Source organism: Scylla paramamosain, chromosome 1 (genome assembly GCF_035594125.1).
Source record: "Scylla paramamosain isolate STU-SP2022 chromosome 1, ASM3559412v1, whole genome shotgun sequence".
Lineage (NCBI taxonomy): Eukaryota > Metazoa > Arthropoda > Malacostraca > Decapoda > Portunidae > Scylla > Scylla paramamosain.
The window spans coordinates 17,747,305-17,766,256 of NC_087151.1; the positions used below are offsets into that span (position 1 = coordinate 17,747,305).

The 18,952-nt window shown below is 35.7% G+C and overlaps 1 protein-coding gene across 7 annotated transcripts in view; it reads left to right on the forward strand.

The window, feature by feature from the left end:
* The window catches only part of LOC135101655 (serine/threonine-protein phosphatase 6 regulatory ankyrin repeat subunit B-like), a 224,816-nt gene extending 208,095 nt beyond the window's left edge, over positions 1-16,721 (forward strand). For 6 of the 7 annotated variants that reach the window (XM_064005990.1, XM_064005965.1, XM_064005989.1 and 3 more), the window contains exon 9: positions 14,950-16,721. In XM_064005990.1, the coding sequence (XP_063862060.1) occupies positions 14,950-15,711 (762 nt within the window). In that variant the 3' untranslated portion in view covers positions 15,712-16,721. Of the gene's footprint in view, positions 1-464; positions 8,032-14,949 lie in introns of those variants that run through there. The other variant, XM_064005994.1, reaches the window with a different exon arrangement.
* The last annotated feature ends 2,231 nt before the right edge of the window (positions 16,722-18,952 follow it).

Here is an 18,952-nt window from a genome sequence, read left to right on the forward strand (position 1 = left end):
AAATTAACATATATATTTTTTTTATTCTAGAATCTGGGTCATTATGGTATGCACTGGGAGGACTAGGAATTATGCTTAGTATTGCCAAGAACTCTAGTAGTACCTTGGAGTCATCAGTAGCATTTACACCTGTGGGTTCCGCATATGAAGCTTAGGCTGCGTCTGGTGGCACTGGAATGGACAAACAACAAGACACTTGACCAGGAAAGGGTGAAATTTTGTACAGCTCTTAATCCTTTATTGAAATCCCTGCAGGACATAGGAAACAATAGTACAACACTGTATTGGTCTCAGGTCAACACACGGTAACTTGCATGAGATACAAAGTTTTAGGGCTCTATATGGCTTACTGTCTAAAGGCCACTATTTCTGCCTTTTGCTCCAAGCATCCACCACTTGTGGCTTAACCTTGTCTCTCTCCTCATTCATTTATGTCTGTAACTTCCTCAGTACTGTGCTTCCAGAACCACACGAATGGTATCAGGAGTGAGGATTGAACTTGGTATGGTAGCAAGGTAAGAAACACTTAGGAGCCTCACATGATGGGGTTCAAAGCAAGCATGTCCCCTTTGCAGCTCCCTATGTCTCATTGTTTAAAACCCAATCTATTCTCCTAGTCTTTTTCTAAATGAACAGTGCTTGTAGCTAACAAAGAGGGGTGAAAGGTGTGTGGAATTTTTTTTTTAATTTTGTGAATGAAAAAAAAAAAAAGGAAAAGCCATTAAGTCTAATATAAGTGTGGAAGTGTTTAGAGAGCAAGATGTTACACAGAGGATTTAGTAGGGAAGAGGAAGAGAAAGCAGTAGCCAGGCTAAATTTGGCAAAGCAGCAGGCATTGATGGAATAATTGTAAAAATATTAAAGTATGGAGATTATGTTCTGGAAAATTGGATGCTTCTAAATATGTGACATGGCATGAAAATAAGAAGTACCCAGTTGGTGGAGGAAGGCATTTATTGTACCTCTATGTATAAAAGTAAAGGTTGTAAGAATTAGTGTAATTATTATATGTGGATAACTTTACTTAGTGTGCCAGGAAAAGTTTATGGAAATCTTGATTAAAAGATTAATGGATGTGACAGATGGTCATTGAGGAACAAGGAGTATTTAGAAGAGAAAGGTTGTGTAGCTCAAGTTTTTTCCACTGATGCTAATTTAGTGAGAAGGGCTGGCTGCAGCTGCCAATGCTGCCATTGCCATAAACAGTGTTGTGAGTTTAGTGTGAAGAGCTAGTTGTTACCACTATACACAGTGATACTAGTTTAGGGAGAAGGGCTGGCTGCAGCTGCTGCTGCTGCCATCAGTGCTGTCACCATACAGAGTGACACAAATGGCAGCTTCCACTACTGCCACCGTACATAGTGATATGAGGTTAGTGAGAAGGGTGAGCAGTGATAACAATGAGTATTCATCAGCTGTGTGTGTAAACAATGGCTTAGTGTGATTTTTAGTGATTGTTACTGCACTTTACCAGTTTTTGTTTATAATTGATTTGGTGTTTTATGACTTAAGTGTATTTTTTATTTTCAGTTCCATACATAAAAGAAGTTTGAATGTTATAGGTATATTGAAAATATTTTGTTTAAATTTTTGAGGGGCCTGTCTCAGCCAAATTGGAACCAAAGTAATTTTCTTTCATTACTTTAATTAGAATTTTTTTTTTGCAAATCACATTTAATGCATGCTAATAGTGGAACCAAACCCATGCATTAGTGGCAACCTGAATGTATATGTGTGTATGCACACACTATATAATATTTCATTCATTTGTATCCCTTAGCTCATGATGTGGTATTATGTGCTCACCGTTACAATTATCAATTGCAATGCCATCAATCGGAGAGACTCCATGCTACTGCCTCAGTTTCTCCTGCACTCTCATATGACTCATCAAGCCTTGTGTATGCTCAAGTGATTGTGCTTTATCTGTCCTTATTTATTGTGCAACTGCAAAGCCTTATCTAAATGTGTCACCATGTTTGCTAAATGTCCTGCATCATCTTGTGCAAAGGAAAAGCCCCCAAAAAAGCCCAAATCTGGATGGGAAACTGAAGATCATCAACTAGATTGAGACTGATGAGAGGGGCAGACTTTTTGTATTTTATTACTTCATTTATTTCCATAATATGATTTACATAGCTTATTCTAATGGGATATGTACAAATATATATGTATTACGTACGGTAACATGCAGAAAAATGAATTAGAGAGCAAAAGTGATAAATTTAGGAACGCGTCCCCTGTTTTTCCATTTAAGCCTGGTTTACGTTACTCCGTTTTTATGGATTCCATTTCTGTACACCTTCCAACAATGATGTCACCACTGTTTCTGTTTGAGCAACTGTAGTGGGAACCAGGCTCTGTTTCTGCCTCCGCTTGAGCAGATACTGTCGAGCAGAAGAGATGAGATGTACGGAGAGACAGGCAGTGTTGCACGTACTGATATTTTGAATGTTGTAGGTATGATAATCAAGTACATGAAAAAGCATTATTGAATTACAGCTTTGTAATGTAATAATGTTATATTGTAAATTAAACATTTTTACACTTCATGAAAAAAGAGAAGTAACTGGAGTCCCAGTGTGAAGTGCGGCAACACTGCAAAGCATATAAACACAAGCACAAGGACTGGACAGGTTTCAGGCCATCAGACTGCAGAAATGCAACAATCCTTACTCAGCAGCTATGGTAATGACAGTGTATTAATAAATGACAACCAGACAATTGGAAAATACTAGTATAGCCTCCCTCTCCACCACACTGTGCATTGATACAGCAGACACAACTACCCCCATCATGCCTTGAAGGATTCACTAGCATATAGTTACTTATATTTCTTTATTGTGCAATGAATGACATTCTTTTCCATCTCACTGGCCTCTTTTCATCAGCTGTGAGCAGCAAGGTGGCAAGAAGTATACAAATTCCTTGTTGAGGAGGTTTCTTCTCCATGGGGCCATGTTGACAAACATGGATATGGAGACAGCAGGCAACTCCTCTGTTCAGTACAGACTCTGGTTTTTGTGACATCATTGTTGGACGGTGGAATCCATAAAAATGGACTAGTGTGAACCAGGTCTCAGTCTTGCTGTACAGTGGATCACTGTACAATTAGGTTTTCAGGAACATAACCCAGTCATGAAATGGGGGAGAGGTGTATATATTACTGTGTGTGTGTGTGTGTGTGTGTGTGTTTTTAAGGGTGGGGGAGAAGAAGAAAGCTAGCTAAGAGAAAGTGGGTGGGAAGAGAAGGGATGAAATAAAGTAAAAGAAAAAATAGATAGTGGGCTTGACCACTTTGCTAATTTCTATTTTTATTTTTGGTTGTATTTTTTCATTTAACTATAGTCTTGAGGTATATTGTTATTTCAGAACAGCTAACACATACACCTCACTCACACACTCACTTGTATCACAAATGCACAGGTAGAACCGCAGCTCTCCCTAAAACGCAGACTCTCAAGGGAGGTATATCTATCATAATACTAGAGAGAGAGAGAGAAAACTTATAAATGTTATCTTATTGTAACAACCTTCCCTTGGAGAAACACAAACTAAACCCTAATAATTTAAACCACCATGTGCTGTAACCCCGAGATGAGTACTAACTCTGAATTAAGTTCAACTTAAACAGAAATATACAATATCTACCTTATGTTCCTTGAAAATTAACAAACATTATTTTGAATGAAAAACAAAAGTTGGTACATAAGATATTTTACATTGTTTATAGAAGACATAGCAAAGTTGTAATAATAAGGTGATAGATAAAGTTTAATAATACATAGAAACAAACATAGAGTTCGGTGGATAGGATATTTAGGAATTAACAAATTATGTCAAAAGTTAGAATAAGGAATAAAGATCCAGCGGCATAATCTATGGTGCTCCAGCGCAGTCCAGTAGATTCTTCCTTCCGGCTACAACCACAAAACTTACCTGTGAAAACTAAGAAAAAATTAACTGTCAGGTAATTATTGCCTGAGGTTCCTCCATGTTAATAATGGCACTACTCTTGGGGAATCATGAATGTTTGTTATTTCGTCCGGTAACGTGTTTATCATATAGGGCATTTTCGTTCATTCGTATTGTTTCCAAAGTTTTTTGAGCTTTGTAATAAGCTGATATATTTAGAGGAGTAATATTGTATTTAATGTGTAGCTGCTCAGTATTCAGTTGTTCTTCATTACAGTGTATAAATCTGACAGATTTATTTAGGACTCTGCAGTTTTCTTTTTTGAGAAAGGGAGGCCATACATAGGTATTGTAGGATATTCTAATACGGGTATTAGCAAAGTTTTTACTAAGATATTTTTTTAGTTTAGGTATTAAGTTACTGAATCTTCTAAGTTGACTTAAGATTCCTCTGCCTTTATTTATTATAGTTGTAATATGGCTTACAAATCCTGTTGATCTTATGTCGAGACCAAGTAATTTACCTTTTTTTGCAAGTTTCAATTTCTTTACCATTGACCATTATTGTTTTAGATTTTAGTTGCGCAGTTGGTATTATTTTGAATTTCTCTTCACTTGTTTTAATTTTCCATTTTCTTTCAAATTTATTTATTCTTTCAATTTCTCTTTCAACCTTTGCTTTCATCATTAGTTTTGATTTGCTTGGTGTTGTGGTAACTTGAGTAATATCATCCATGTACATTGTATCCATACAACCATATTCAGGAAGAGGAAGATCGTTAGTATATAACATATACAAAGAAGGCAATAAAACACTGCCTTGCGGAACCCCACTTGTAAGTCTTATTTCATTACTATAATCATTTCCAATATTAATTTTTGCCTTTCTATTATCCAAAAAAGTTAAACAAAATTTTTTCTAATATATCAGTAAGTCCAAGTCGTAAAATTTTATATTTAAGCCCATTGTGTCACACTTTATCAAATGCTTTAGCAACATCTCTTAGTACCAGATACACCTGTTTTTTATCCGCTAAAGCATTAGCAATTGTTTCGTAAGTAGTTGTATGGGTACCTTTATACGATCTAAAACCATGTTGTCTTTCTTTTAGAGTATTATTTTCAAATATAAAAGAGTTAAGTCTAGCTTGAATTAGTCTCTCAAAGATTTTACCAGGCACTTCAAGCAAAGAAATAGGATAGTAATTTATTGGATTTAAGGGACTTTTGTCTTTTTTAGTGATAAACTTAATTGTTGCTTCTTTAAAGATATTAGAAAGATATCCAATTGCCAAACATGCATTGAAGATATTTTTTAGTTGAAGTAGTGTCTTGTCAGTACATTTTTGTAGTATTTGTATATTAATTTTAGTATATCCAGGGGCTTTCTTTTTTGATCTACGAATGTATGATTTTATTTCATCTAAAGTAATTTCCCTGGTGTGATAAACTTCATTATTTAATCTTTTTAAATCAACTGTAGGAAATGTGGAAACTCTATTGTAATTTACATTAATATATCTGTCGACATGATCAGAATGATGTTTATCAAAATTCTCTTCTTCCTCATCAGTGATCCTAAAAACATCTTTCCATGTTTCCTCTATTAAAGTACATTTTTCTTTATCTGAGAAATACTTATTCCCTTCAGAGTCTTTCATGTAATTAGTATTTGTCATCTTCTTCCCATTTAGTGCTTTGATTTTATTCCAAAATTGTTTATTATTTTTATGATTCTCAGAAATATGTTTTATTTTATCCTCCCAGTTTTTATTGTAAGCTTCTATACATCTTTCTTTTATCTCTGTTTTTATTCTTAAATATTCTCTGTATATTAAAAAAGTTCAGCTGTGTATTGTTGCATATTGTTTAGGATTATTAAACTGAGACTCAAGGTCTCTTGTCATTTTGAAGTCATTTTGGAGTCATTTTGAATTGATAAATAAACTGATGAGTGGACTTCGGAATAGCTATATCCATAGCCCTTTTAACTGTTTTAATCCATTCCATTGTTGCATTTTCTAATTGTTCTTCATTACATCCTGCCAGATTATTGACATTTATCTGTGAGTCCAGTTTGTAATGAAATATATCCCAGTCAGCCTTGTTCATATTATAATGTTGTGGTTTCTCAATAATAAAAAGGTATGGTAGCAAGCTTATATTTTACAGGTGATCAGAAGTGGTTATGTCACCAGGCTCAGTAATAGAATTCAGGTAGTGGTGTTTGTTAGAAAAGATTTTTCAGGAGTTGTAGAGGCATTATGGCTAAAATACATAGGAAAATGAGGACCAAGATGGATTAGTTTGCCTTGGTTTATAAGATTAGCCAAACTTTTCCCAACAGTATTATTATCTTTATTTCCAAATACTGAGTGCCTGCCATTAAAATACCCCAGTATATATGTTGGAATACTATTACTTAACAATCTGTGCATATCTGTATATGGCAAAAAAGGACGTCTTGGAGGTAAATACATTGTAGCAACTTGAATAGGGCCCAAGCTAGTATCAACTTCTACAGCAATAAAGTCAGTATCGAAGTTATCAAGTAATTTATGGTTAACATTATACTTTATAGCAATTGCAGAGCCATCAGATATAGTTTCAGAATAATTAATTTTATAAATTCTATAACCAGGAATTTTTAGTTCTTCACTGTTTTTTAATCCATGACTATTTAATAACAAAATATCAGGGTTATTTTTAAGATGATAAGGTATTAGAGATGCTTTATTAGTTTTTCAATTCAGGATATTATGTTGGATAATTGTTATCTGGTGCTTAATGATAGAGAGTCCTTTTTAGGCATGGATCACGTTGTTCCCTGGGAGAACATTCCTGGATAAGTCCAGATATAATTTTCCTGAATTCATTTTTCTCCACCAAAAAGAAACAGTTAGACAGTAGTATTTCCCTTTTTTCTGTTTTATGTAGAATTTGTTCTTCATCAAAGTTTTTGTTTGTGTATGTCCATTTTATCTTTTTACTTCTCATATCTTTTATCAATTCCACAGTTGGAGACTTTGAAGGCCAACCTACATCTTTGGTGGTAAAGAATTTCAGGCCTAAATCTTTAGAGTTTACTTTCTTTACAGAGACAGATTCTCTGCTGACACTTACATTGCCTATACTACTTTGCCTGCTCAAACTTTTCTCTTCTATTGATGTATCTTGCTGAGAAGGGTCAAGACTCACAGCACCAATCTCAGACTGATCAATGCTGTCATCAGGAATTATTATGTTAGGTAGATTGTTTGCACTTAATGCTTTATTAAGTTCCATAGCATAAGACCCTGGTATTTCCTGGTTTTTAACTTGAGCATGTGCTACACAAATATGAATTTTAAGTAACTCCTCTTTGGTAATTTTTGGAATGTGATAGCTGGTCATTTTAGATGGGACATTAGTCATTGCAATATCAGAGTAAGTCATGTTTTTTTTGTGTTTAGTTGTGCTCTTTTTTCTTTTAAATTTCCTTTCTTTTGGGGCACTTCATTGCAAGTGTACTGTGATTATCTCCACAATTTATACATTTTTTAGTTGATTCTCGGCATTGGTGCCACACATGTCCTTCAGCACTACACTCAGAACAAATCTTATATTCTCTGATTTTTGGCCATTCATTGGTGTAGTGGTGTTCTAATGTGTAACAGCGCATACAGCATTGTATAGGAATGTATGTCTCAAGTCTGATTTCATAACCAGGGATACTTATCCTGAAAGCTTTCAGCCCCTTTTCAGTACATTTTCTAGCTAGTAAAGTCTGAGTAAAAGGTATCTTTAATGTTGGAGAGTTAGGGAATTTGAAGATGTTTTCAATTTCATCCTCCCTTATCCAATCATTTCCCTTAATTATTTCCTCACCAATATCTACCACTTCATTCTCATATATAATTTCATCCACTCTAGGAATGATCACGCTCTTTCTGGCTCTTAAATCTGGAGGAATCATAGGATGAAAGTCATGTTGGATGAGTTCTTGTCTAGTTTCAGAGGCAAAGATATTGTCAGCATGGTGTTCATTTAAAAAACTGTCATGAGTACTGAATATTCTACAGATCTCAATGTCCTTTTTACACAGTATCTCTATAAGCCATATATATATATATATATATATATATATATATATATATATATATATATATATATATATATATATATATATATATATATATATATATATATATATATATATATATATATATATATATAACAGACCTCATGGAACTCTGTGATACCATTATCTCGATTTCTGGAAGGGTGGTGCTTGGGTATACTACTGCACACGATACCTCATATATATATATATATATATATATATATATATATATATATATATATATATATATATATATATATATATATATATATATATATATATATATATATATATTAGGGTATGTGACAACAAATATGATTCGTTACAATGTAGCATTTGTTATGGCAAATGTATAGTTTGGTGACTGAAGAACTTATGAGAAAAAATTAATCAGTTCCAGGAACCAGAAAATAACAAAAATTCAAGAATTTTTGAAAAACACATCAAAATGAGGACATTTGCACTACTACATTTGAGATAACACAACAAATATATACAGTACTCTTGAGTGTTTCACGCCTAATCCTAAATTTTTACCATCCTGAGTTTTGTGCATTATCACCCCAAGTTTCGACTTGCTTTGACAAGTATAGGTCACATTTACCTACTGTCAGCATCACACAAATACATAGAGTAAACACCACATAAGTCACACCCATCTCTCTCTCTCTCTCTCTCTCTCTCTCTCTCTCTCTCTCTCTCTCTCTCTCTCTCTCTCTCTCTCTCTCTCTCTCTCTCTCTCTCTCTCTCTCTCTCTCTCTCTCTCTCTCTCTCTCTCTCTCTCTCTCTCTCTCTCTCTCTCTCTCTCTCTCTCTCTCTCTCTCTCTCTCTCTCTCTCTCTCTCTCTCTCTCTCTCTCTCTCTCTCTCTCTGTAAGTAAGAACAATCCTAAGGATTACTAAATAGAATGAGACTAATTGTAAATGAAAATGGAATTATGTATACAAGTGAGAAAGAGTGAGAAATGATGAAACGAAAATGACAAAATGAATGAGGGGGTTTACTTCCTGAAGGGTTGGACGTCTATGAAAAGACATGGAAAATTGCAAGGTGGTATCATCAGCATGGAAGTGGTTAGGACAAGAAGTTTGGTTTAGAAGGTCATTGATGAATAATAGGAAGAGAGTGGGTGACAGGACAGAACTCTGAGAAACACCACTGTTAATAGATTTAGGAGAAGAACACTGACTGTCTACCACAACCAATAGAATGGCCAGAAAAGAAACTTGAGATGAAGTTACAGAGAGGATAGAAGTTTGGAAATCAAAAGTTTTTGATATGTGTAAGGCAACAGCAAAAGTTTCACCAAAATCTCGAAAAGAGGATGACAGCGACTCAGTAAGGAAAGCCAGAAGATCACCAGTAGAGTGGCCTTGGCAGAACCCATACTGGCAATCAGATAGAGGGTTGTGAAGTGATAGATGTTTAAGAATCTTCACTGTTGAGAATAGATTCAAAAACTTTAGATAGGCAGGAAATTAAAGCAATAGGATGGTAGTTTGAGGGAATAGAATGGTCACCCTTTTTAGGAACAGGCTGAATGTAGGCAAATTTCCAGCAAGAAGGAAAGGTAGATGTTAACAGAGTTGAAAGAGTTTGACCAGGCAAGGTGCAAGCATGAAGGCACAGTTTCAGAGAACAATAGGAGGGACCACATTAGGTCCATAAGCCTTCCAAGGGTTTAGGCCAGTGAGGAGATGGAAAACATCATTGCAAAAAATTTTAATAGGTAGCATGAAGTAGTCAGAGGGTGGAGGAGAGGGAGGAACAAGCCCAGAATCATCCAAGGTAGAGTTTTAAGCAAAGGTTTGAGTGAAGAGTTCAGCTTTAGAGATAGATGTGATAGCAATAGTACCATCTGGTTGAAATAAAGGAGGAAAAGAAGAAGAAGCAAAGTTATTGGAGATGTTTTTTGGCTAGATGCCAGAAGTCACGAGGAGTTAGATCTTAAAAGATTTTGACACTTTCTATTAATGAAGGAGTTTTTGGCTAGTTGAAAAACAGTCTTGGCATGGTTTCAGGCAGAATTATAAAGTGCTTGAGATTCTAGTGATGGAAGGCTGAAGAACCTTTTTGTGGGCCACCTCTCTATCATGTATAGCACGAGAACAAGCTGTTTTAAACCAACGTTTGGAAGGTTTAGGTCGAGAAAAAGGGTGAGGAATGTACACCTCCATTACTTCTGTTATGCACTTGGCACACAGAGACGGGTCTCTGTCACAGAGGCAGTAGTCATTCCAAGGAAAATCAGCAAAATACCTCCTCAGGTCCCCCAATTATCAGAGGCAGAACACCAGAGGCACCTCTGCTTAGGGGGATCCTGAGGAGGGATTGGAGTGATAGGACAAAATAGAGATATGAGATTGTGATCGGAGGAGCCCAACGGAGAAGAGAGGGTAACAGAATAAGCAGGATGAGAGAAGTAAGGAAAAGGTCAAGAATGTTGGGTGTATCTCCAAGACAGTCAGGAATATGAGTACGGTGTTGCATCAATTGCTCTACGTCATGGAGGATAGCAAAGTTGAAGGCTTATTCATCAGGATGGTCACTGAAGGAAGAGGAAAGCCAAAAGCTGGTTGTGTGTGTTGAAATCTCCAATAATGAAGATCTCCGCAAAAGGGTAGACAGTCAGAATGTGCTCCACCTTTGGAAGAAAGGTAGTCAAAGAATTTCTTATAGTCAGAGGAGTTAGGTGAGAGGCATACAGCATAGATAAATTTAGTTTGAGAGTGGCTCTGTATTCATAGCCAGGTGGTGGAAAACTCAGAAGATTCAAGAGTGTGGGCACGAGAGTAGGTTAAGTTGTTGTACACATAAACGCAACATCCAGCTTTGGATTGAAAATGAAGATAGAGACTGTAGGAGGGAACAGAAAAGGGGCTACTGTCAGTTGCCTCAGACACTTGAGTTTCAGTGAGCAAAAAAAGATGAGGTTTAGTAGAGAAGTAGTGTTCTACATATTGAAAATTAGATCTAAGACTGCAGATGTTGCAGAAGTTAATGAAGAAAAAGTTGAGGGGGCAGTGTCAAGACACTTAGGGTTGATACCAGAAGAGCAGTCCGACCTGGTGACCTGGGTCCCTCACACAAATGGGGACTTCGAGGCTGGTGTAGGAGTTGGCATGATAATTTTGAATTTTGAGTGAAGGGTTTGTGTGTAATCAGATGCTTGTAGTTTTGTGTGAAGGAAGAGAATTGTCTTTAGATGGCAGGCTGTGACTGCCCCCTTGTATTGTGGCCAAAGGGAAACGTTCAGTGAGGTCACAGCTGGGTTCAATGATAAGTTCACAGCACCCTCTCATCCAGTGCTTTAGACCTCACTGAGAGTAATTATCATTTTGGCAGGTGCCTACTGCCTCCTCCTTGTATGTAAATGATATGACAGAGGATCCAAATGATTATATAAACCTTTCTTGCTGATGATGCAAAAATAATGAAAATAATAAAGAATGAAAATGACTGCAAGGAGTTACAAAAGGATATTGACAACATACATGCATGGAGCCAAAGATGGAAACTAGAATTTAATGCAAGCAAATGCCATATATCGGAAATAGGAAAAAGTATAAAGAGACTTCATGGAATTACAAAATGGGAGAAATAATAACAAAATTTAATGAAAAAGATTTGTGAGTAATGATCTAGGACACATTATCACCTGAAAGGCACATAAATGGAATATTCAGCTCTACATAGAGCTTGTTAACAAACATTAAGGTAGTGTTTAACTATTTAGATAAAGATATTATGAAGAAAATTATATCAAGCATGATATGACCTAAATTGAAATATGCAGCAGTAGTTTGGGCTCCACATAGAAAAAAGATATATGGAAAATGGAAAGAATACAGAGGATAGCAGCAAAGATGGTACCAGAATTGAACAACTTAACCTATGAAGAAAGACTTGAAGAGATGAGATCACCAACACTACAAGAGAGAGGAGAAAGAAGAGACCTGATAACAAATTAGTAAACAATATAGAAGGAATAGACAGAAATGACTTGGTATTACAAATGGAGGAGGGAGAGAGATAGACAAAGGGGCATGGGAAGAAAATAAAGAAGAGTGGATGTTCGATTGACATCAAACTAATGAAATCTAGAATGACTTGAAGGAAGATGTAGTTGTTAAAAAGAAACTGGATAAATATGGTTACGAAGACAGGACAAAATGAGCTTTGGCTCATGCCCTGTACAATACAACTAGGTAAATACAACTAGGTAAATACACACGCACACACACGTTGTAGCCCCTGTTCACCTAGCACTTAGTAGGTATGGGATGTAAGTCGAGGAGTTGTGACCTCATTGTCCTGGTGTGTTGTGTGTGTGGTCTCTGTCAATCCCAAAGATTGGTCAGTATGAGCTCTGAGCTCTTTCCCATAGGGGGATGGCCGGCTGTCTCAAAAGAGATCAGCAGCAGATTGTACAGTGAATACACACACACACACACGCACACACATACACACACATACATGTGAATGGCATAAATGAAGAAATAGATAGTTATATGAACTTATTTGCGGATGATGCTAAGCTGATGAGAAGGGTAGAAGATGTAAATAACTATATGTTACTGCAAGATGATTTAAATAAGAAATAGATATAGTAAATCTTAGCAAATTAAATTCAATTTAAGTAAATGTAAAGTAATGAAGTTTGGTAAAAGTAAGAAAAGAATACAATATCATTATGAGATGGATGGTGTGAAGTTAAAGAAGTCAAAAGAGGAAGTGGATTTGGGGGTAACAGTTGCTGAAAATTTGACTCCAGACAGACATATTGATAAAATTACTGGAGAGATGATGAATTTGTTAAAAAGAGTAAAAATGGCATTCTCATATTTGGATGAAAGAATGAAAAAAAATTGTTGATTTCCATGACAAGACCAAGAATGGAATATGCAACAGTGATGTGGTCTTCTCATAAAAAGAGGAATATTGTAAAATTAGAAAGAGTACAAAGAGCAGTCACTAAGATGGTTCTGGAGTTGAGTGAGTCAACCTATGAAGAGAGATTAAAAATGTTGGAAATTCCTACCCTTGAAAATAGGAGAGAGGGAGATTTAATAAACATCTGTAGAATGATAAATGGTATGGAAAATGTAGACAAAGACACACAGAGTACAAGGGGTCAGTAAGAAGCTGAAGAAAGTTAACTGTAGAAGAGACATCAAGAAGTATAGTTTTCCTCACAGAAGTGTGAACAAATGGAATGAACTCAGTGAAGATGTTGTCAATGCTGTAACTGTCCATGTTTTTAAGACCAAACTGGATAGATATAGAGACAGGATACTATGAGATTACTCCCCTCCCGTAAACCTTAACTAGGTAAGTACAACTAGATAAATACACACACACACACACACACACACACACACACACACACACAGAGAGAGAGAGAGAGAGAGAGAGAGAGAGAGAGAGAGAGAGAGAGAGAGAGAGAGAGAGAGAGAATGGAAGGAGTGAGGGTGGGTGGGTGGAATGGATGGATGGATGGAGGGAGGAAGGGAGGGAAGGGGGAGGAGGCCAGGAAAGGGAGAAGGAGGGAATAGGGAGGAGATAAGAAAAAGGAGAGGGAGGGAATGGGGAGAGAAGGATGGAAGTGAGAGGGGGACAGGGAAGAGAGAGAGAGAAAGATCTAGGATGTTCATAAAATAAAGCAAGCATTTGATAATTTTGAAATATGCCATAATTTGTGAACAGTTAGTTTGTAAAATAGAACGATAGTTCAAGAACCTTAAAGGGATCATTATATTTGAAATTCAGTAAACAGAGGTTCATTATATCAAGGGTTTACTGTACATATCAGATTATTTGCCTTTCATTTTACAGTGTACTGTATTTATTTATGTATATTACATATAATAATTGTTTTTTATTATGTCAAAGTGAATTTTAAATGCAGTTAAGAAGTGTGAAACACATATTTTAAGGTTTAAACTATAAACATAGGTATTTCTAACCATTGTATGGGTGGTTTCCAGAATTCATGGATTTTTGATGAGGTGGAGTTAAGTTTTTCATCTTATTAACTTGTCTCCTCTAACTGACTGTCTTCACCCTTTCTTTCATTGCCACAATGTTGCATCTTTTGTTATATTCTAAGAAAATAGGGAAATTATTGAACATGAACAGAATAATTAATTTTACGTTAATTTGAATGTGATAAATTGCTTCTCAGTTTAAACATTTCTAATTTGAACAGCCCAAAAGAACCAATTAAGTTCAAATCACAAGGGACCACTGTTTATATATATATATATATATATATATATATATATATATATATATATATATATATATATATATATATATATATATATATATATATATATATATATATATATGATGTAATATACAGGAAATATTTTTTGGGGCTCAATGAAGACTACTGTAAATTCACTTTTATTTAATCAATATGTACATATTCAGCATTTTTTGTGTTAGGTTGCTGTATATTTTAGCGTCTTATTTTCTTATACTCTTAAGTTTATTACTCCAAATAATAAATGTGCATATTACAGTTTAAAGTAATATTTCATTCATGTACAATGACCAGTTCATGAGTTTGGCATCAAATAATTTCAGGTCATTTGAATTCATTAATATCAACAATATCAACTTGAGTTCAACTTTTACCTCAGTTTACTTTCAATTCATGTATTTGTCAAATAAATTCCAATTCAATTTATAACTGACTCTCAACCTTTATAAGATCAATAGCCTCAGACTACTTAATTTTTTACAAGCACTCAGCAACAGGAACTCACAAGTAGGTATATACTATATTCTTTAACAATACATTCTATGGATTTTCTGTTTCTCAAATTACAATTAGAACATCACTTACTTTAAAATCTATAGAATGTTTAGATTCAGTTGTACAGTAGGTTCATGTCACATCATAATTCTTTGTGCTTCATATTACAGAAGGAGCAGTGGCAGTGTGGCATCATAGCACTTCTACTGGCTTGGCTCCTACTCATCAGCAAGCTCAACCAGCTTCCAGTTTTCTCAGTGTTCGTGCCTATTACAACTAACTTCATTAAGAGTTTCGTTAAAGTTCTTTCATATATTTTGTTACTCTTAGGTCTATTTGCATTTATTTTCTACTTATTGTTGTCAGACCAGAGTGCCTTCTCGACAATGCCACAAGCAATGGTGAAAACTATTGTATGGTTGCTTGGGGACTTGGGCTATGATGATACTTTCCTCAATCCCAGTCATGAGCTTGTCTATCCGGCTACAGCAAATTTTCTCTTTGTGGTGTTTGTCACAACCATCAGTGGTTTTATTGTGAATCTCTTCGTAACTCAACCCTCTGAAAAACTTGAAGACTTTAGAAAGCGCACAGCCTTCCACAATGCAGCATCACAGAGTAGACTTGTGCTCCAGCTAGATGTGTGTTTTCCTTACTTCCGAAAGCAGAGAACAAGGATCACTGTCACTAGCACTGAAAGTGAGAAAAGTCATTCTAACATATTGGCCAAAATACTTTTAAAATTTTATACTGCAGAGGAAGAGGAAAAAGTAGAAGATCCCCTTTTAAAGAAGCTTGAAGAACAGCATTGTCAAATTTCTCAACTGCTAAGCCTCCATATGGAGCAAAAGGAAGATATAAGGGACCTCAAGCACCAGCTCAATTATATTATAAGGAATATGTCAGGTCAGCAGCCATTCGAGAGAACTTGATGACCTTATAAATGAATTCTTAATGGTTGATGTCAGTTTCATTGCTAGATACTTCACATTTTTAAATCATTACATGTACCTAATACCATAGTGGTCAACTAAAAATGTCATGTTCCTCAATAGGGGAGTATTTCACAATCTTTTGTCATACAGCACTCTTTATTCACATAGCAAAGGACACTTTCATAGAGAATGGAACCTGAATCAGCAGCCATTTGTAGATTTATACTTTCTTACCTGATTTATTGGAGAGATTGAGGACAGCTGGTAGATGAGGTCAGAAGTGTGTGTTAAGGGGGAAAATTGAGAGTGAAAGACAATAAGAATAAGGAAGTAATGCAATAGTAAGGATGGTAGATGACAGCTGAATGAATTGCAACCTTAAATGTGTTGCATGTTGTTGAGCGATGTAGAGTAGATTTAAAAGCAAGGTTTAAATAATTAATTAAAAGAAGCATCAGGAGATTAATTTAATTTTTCAAAGTATGATGCTGTAACACTTAGGTCATATTACACTAAGGAGTCAAGAGGAATGGACAGTAATTAGTTGTAGGGTGTATATAATGAATAAGGGCATGTTTACATGAAGTGATTCTAATTGAAAGACTACAGTAGCATAACTACAAGGACACTGTTTGTCAGTGAAGATATTCATATGTAGTCACTCCATTTTCTCAGTCTTGTGACTTGAGAATACCCTTGCAACTCAAGATACATAACTGTTTCAAAGATACATAAGTGTTTCAATGACAGCATACAGATGTGCAGGGAATCATTGCAGTTTGAAAACATGCAGGGTGGGAAAAAACAACACTATTTTTCTTCCCATTTTCTTATTGATTCAAGTTACTAGTAGGTAACATGCTAGTAGGTAGCATGCAAATATGCATGCTCGCTTTCATTCATTCACTCATTTCCTTTTTCTCATTCACTCATCTCAATTTCTCTCTCTCTCTCTCTCTCTCTCTCTCTCTCTCTCTCTCTCTCTCTCTCTCTCTCTCTCTCTCTCTCTCTCTCTCTCTCTCTCTCTCTCTCTCTCTCTCTCTCTCTCTCTCTCTCTCTCTCTCTCTCTCTCTCTCTCTCTCTCTCTCTCTCTCTCTCTCTCTCTCTCTCTCTCTCTGTGCGTGTGTTTGTGACTGTGTGTATTTACCTAGTTGCATGTACCTAAGCTACACTTGTGTAGTCCTGTCTCCATATCCACACATCTAATTATTCCTTTAGTTTGTGCACACTTGTCACCAAAACTATCTTCTCTTTTAGACCATTCCAAACTTCAATGTCTCTGTGTGAAAACTATTCTTCTTTGTGCCGTTTTAAGTATCTCCCTTCCCTAAACTTGGGTCGGTGTTCCCTTCTACCTTCATGATTGCTTGTCTCTTTTAGTAACAGTTTGTCACTATCTGCTTCTTACATTTTATTCAACAACTTGTAGATAGTTATTAAATCTCCTCTTTCTCCCCTTTGTGCCAGTATTAGTTATATATATATATATATATATATATATATATATATATATATATATATAATATATATATATATATATATATATATATATATATATATATATATATATATATATATATATATATATATATATATATATATATATATATATATATAACCTTTTTGGAACTATTGTTCCAACAGGAAAGTTAATGATGATGGGAATTTATTCAATTAAAGTACAGTAAACCCTCATTATATTGAATCCCATTAAAGCAAATTTTGCATTTATTGAACATGATATGGCCTACCGACCATCTATCTGATTTATCAAACAAAGGTTAGTAAATGAGGCGCAACATTTGGCCAGCAGCAACAGTGGTGGGGGGAATGAGTGACGATGGGAGGGAGCAAGACAGAGTGTGGGCGGTGGTGGTGTTGGTGAGCGCACACCACAGCCACACACACCTCCTCTGCTTCATATGCCAACATGGCCAAGCAACAAGAAGTCCATGTGCACCAACCAAGGGAATTTCATGAGGGTAGAGACATTCTCAATGAACTGAGTGAGCTGAACTCAGTAAAAGATATTAGACCATGCTGGTATTGTTTTTGTCATAGACTTGGTGCAAGCAGTGCTTCTGAGACCAACATTCACCAATAAAGCATCCTCTGGAGATGCTGTTTATAAAGTCTCAATAAGTGGCAAAACTCATCTAGAGACCAATTAGGTTTTCTTGTCCTCTTGGGAGTGGCTGCAGCAAGGCCAGCTGTGTCCATCTTGTTGGTGTTGCAGTGATATGAACGTGGCACTCGAGTGGTGATTGCTTGTTACTGTTTATGTTTGAGGCTGCCCTCTGGTGGCAGATCTTGTTTTAGGCACTAATTTTCTCTATTTAAGAGAGGTACAACTTAATTATTATATACTGGTCTTGAAAAAACTATGTAATATATATTTTTACCTTTTTAATTCCTTTCTATCAATTAATATTTATTTTATATATATGTCTGTGCTATTTGTAGTAGCTAGCAAAATCAGCCATAACTAAATCACATGGCTATGACAGAGGTTATGAAAAACCAATAGTTCTTATGACAGAAAATTATGAATTTTTCATAGTTATGAGGAGAATTATGGGTGCTTCTTATGACTTTTTATAAATACCGCCCCAATCTTGCAGCATCGGTTGAAGTGGGAGGCTGCTGCACTCATATGTATGTAAGTATGTATGTATAGTAGGGTACATGACAACAAACTTGATTCGTTCCAGTTAGTATTTGTCATACCAGATGTGTGGTGTGGTGACTTAAGAACCTATGGGAAAAATTAATTGGTTCCAGGAAACCAGAAACTAATATAAAAAAAAATCACAATTAAAAAAAAAAATCAAAATGAGCATATTTCCACTACTAAATCTGAGATAACAAATATATACAGTACCCTCCCAAGTTTCGTGCCAAGTCCTAAATTCTTGCCATCCTGATTGTCGCACATTATCATCCCAAGTTTTGTACTGCTTTGACAAGTAGGGGTCAGTGTCAGTGTCACTGTCAGTGTCACACATATACACACAGTAAATCCTGCCTAAGTCAGCTCTCTCTCTCTCTCTCTCTCTCTCTCTCTCTCTCTCTCTCTCTCTCTCTCTCTCTCTCTCCTCTCTCTCTCTCTCTCTCTCTCTCTCTCTCTCTCTCTCTCTCTCTCTCTCTGTGAAAGTAAGAACAATCCTAAGAATTGATAAATAGAATGAGTCTGATTGAGAATGAAGATGGAATTATGTATATAAGAGTGAGAAAGAGT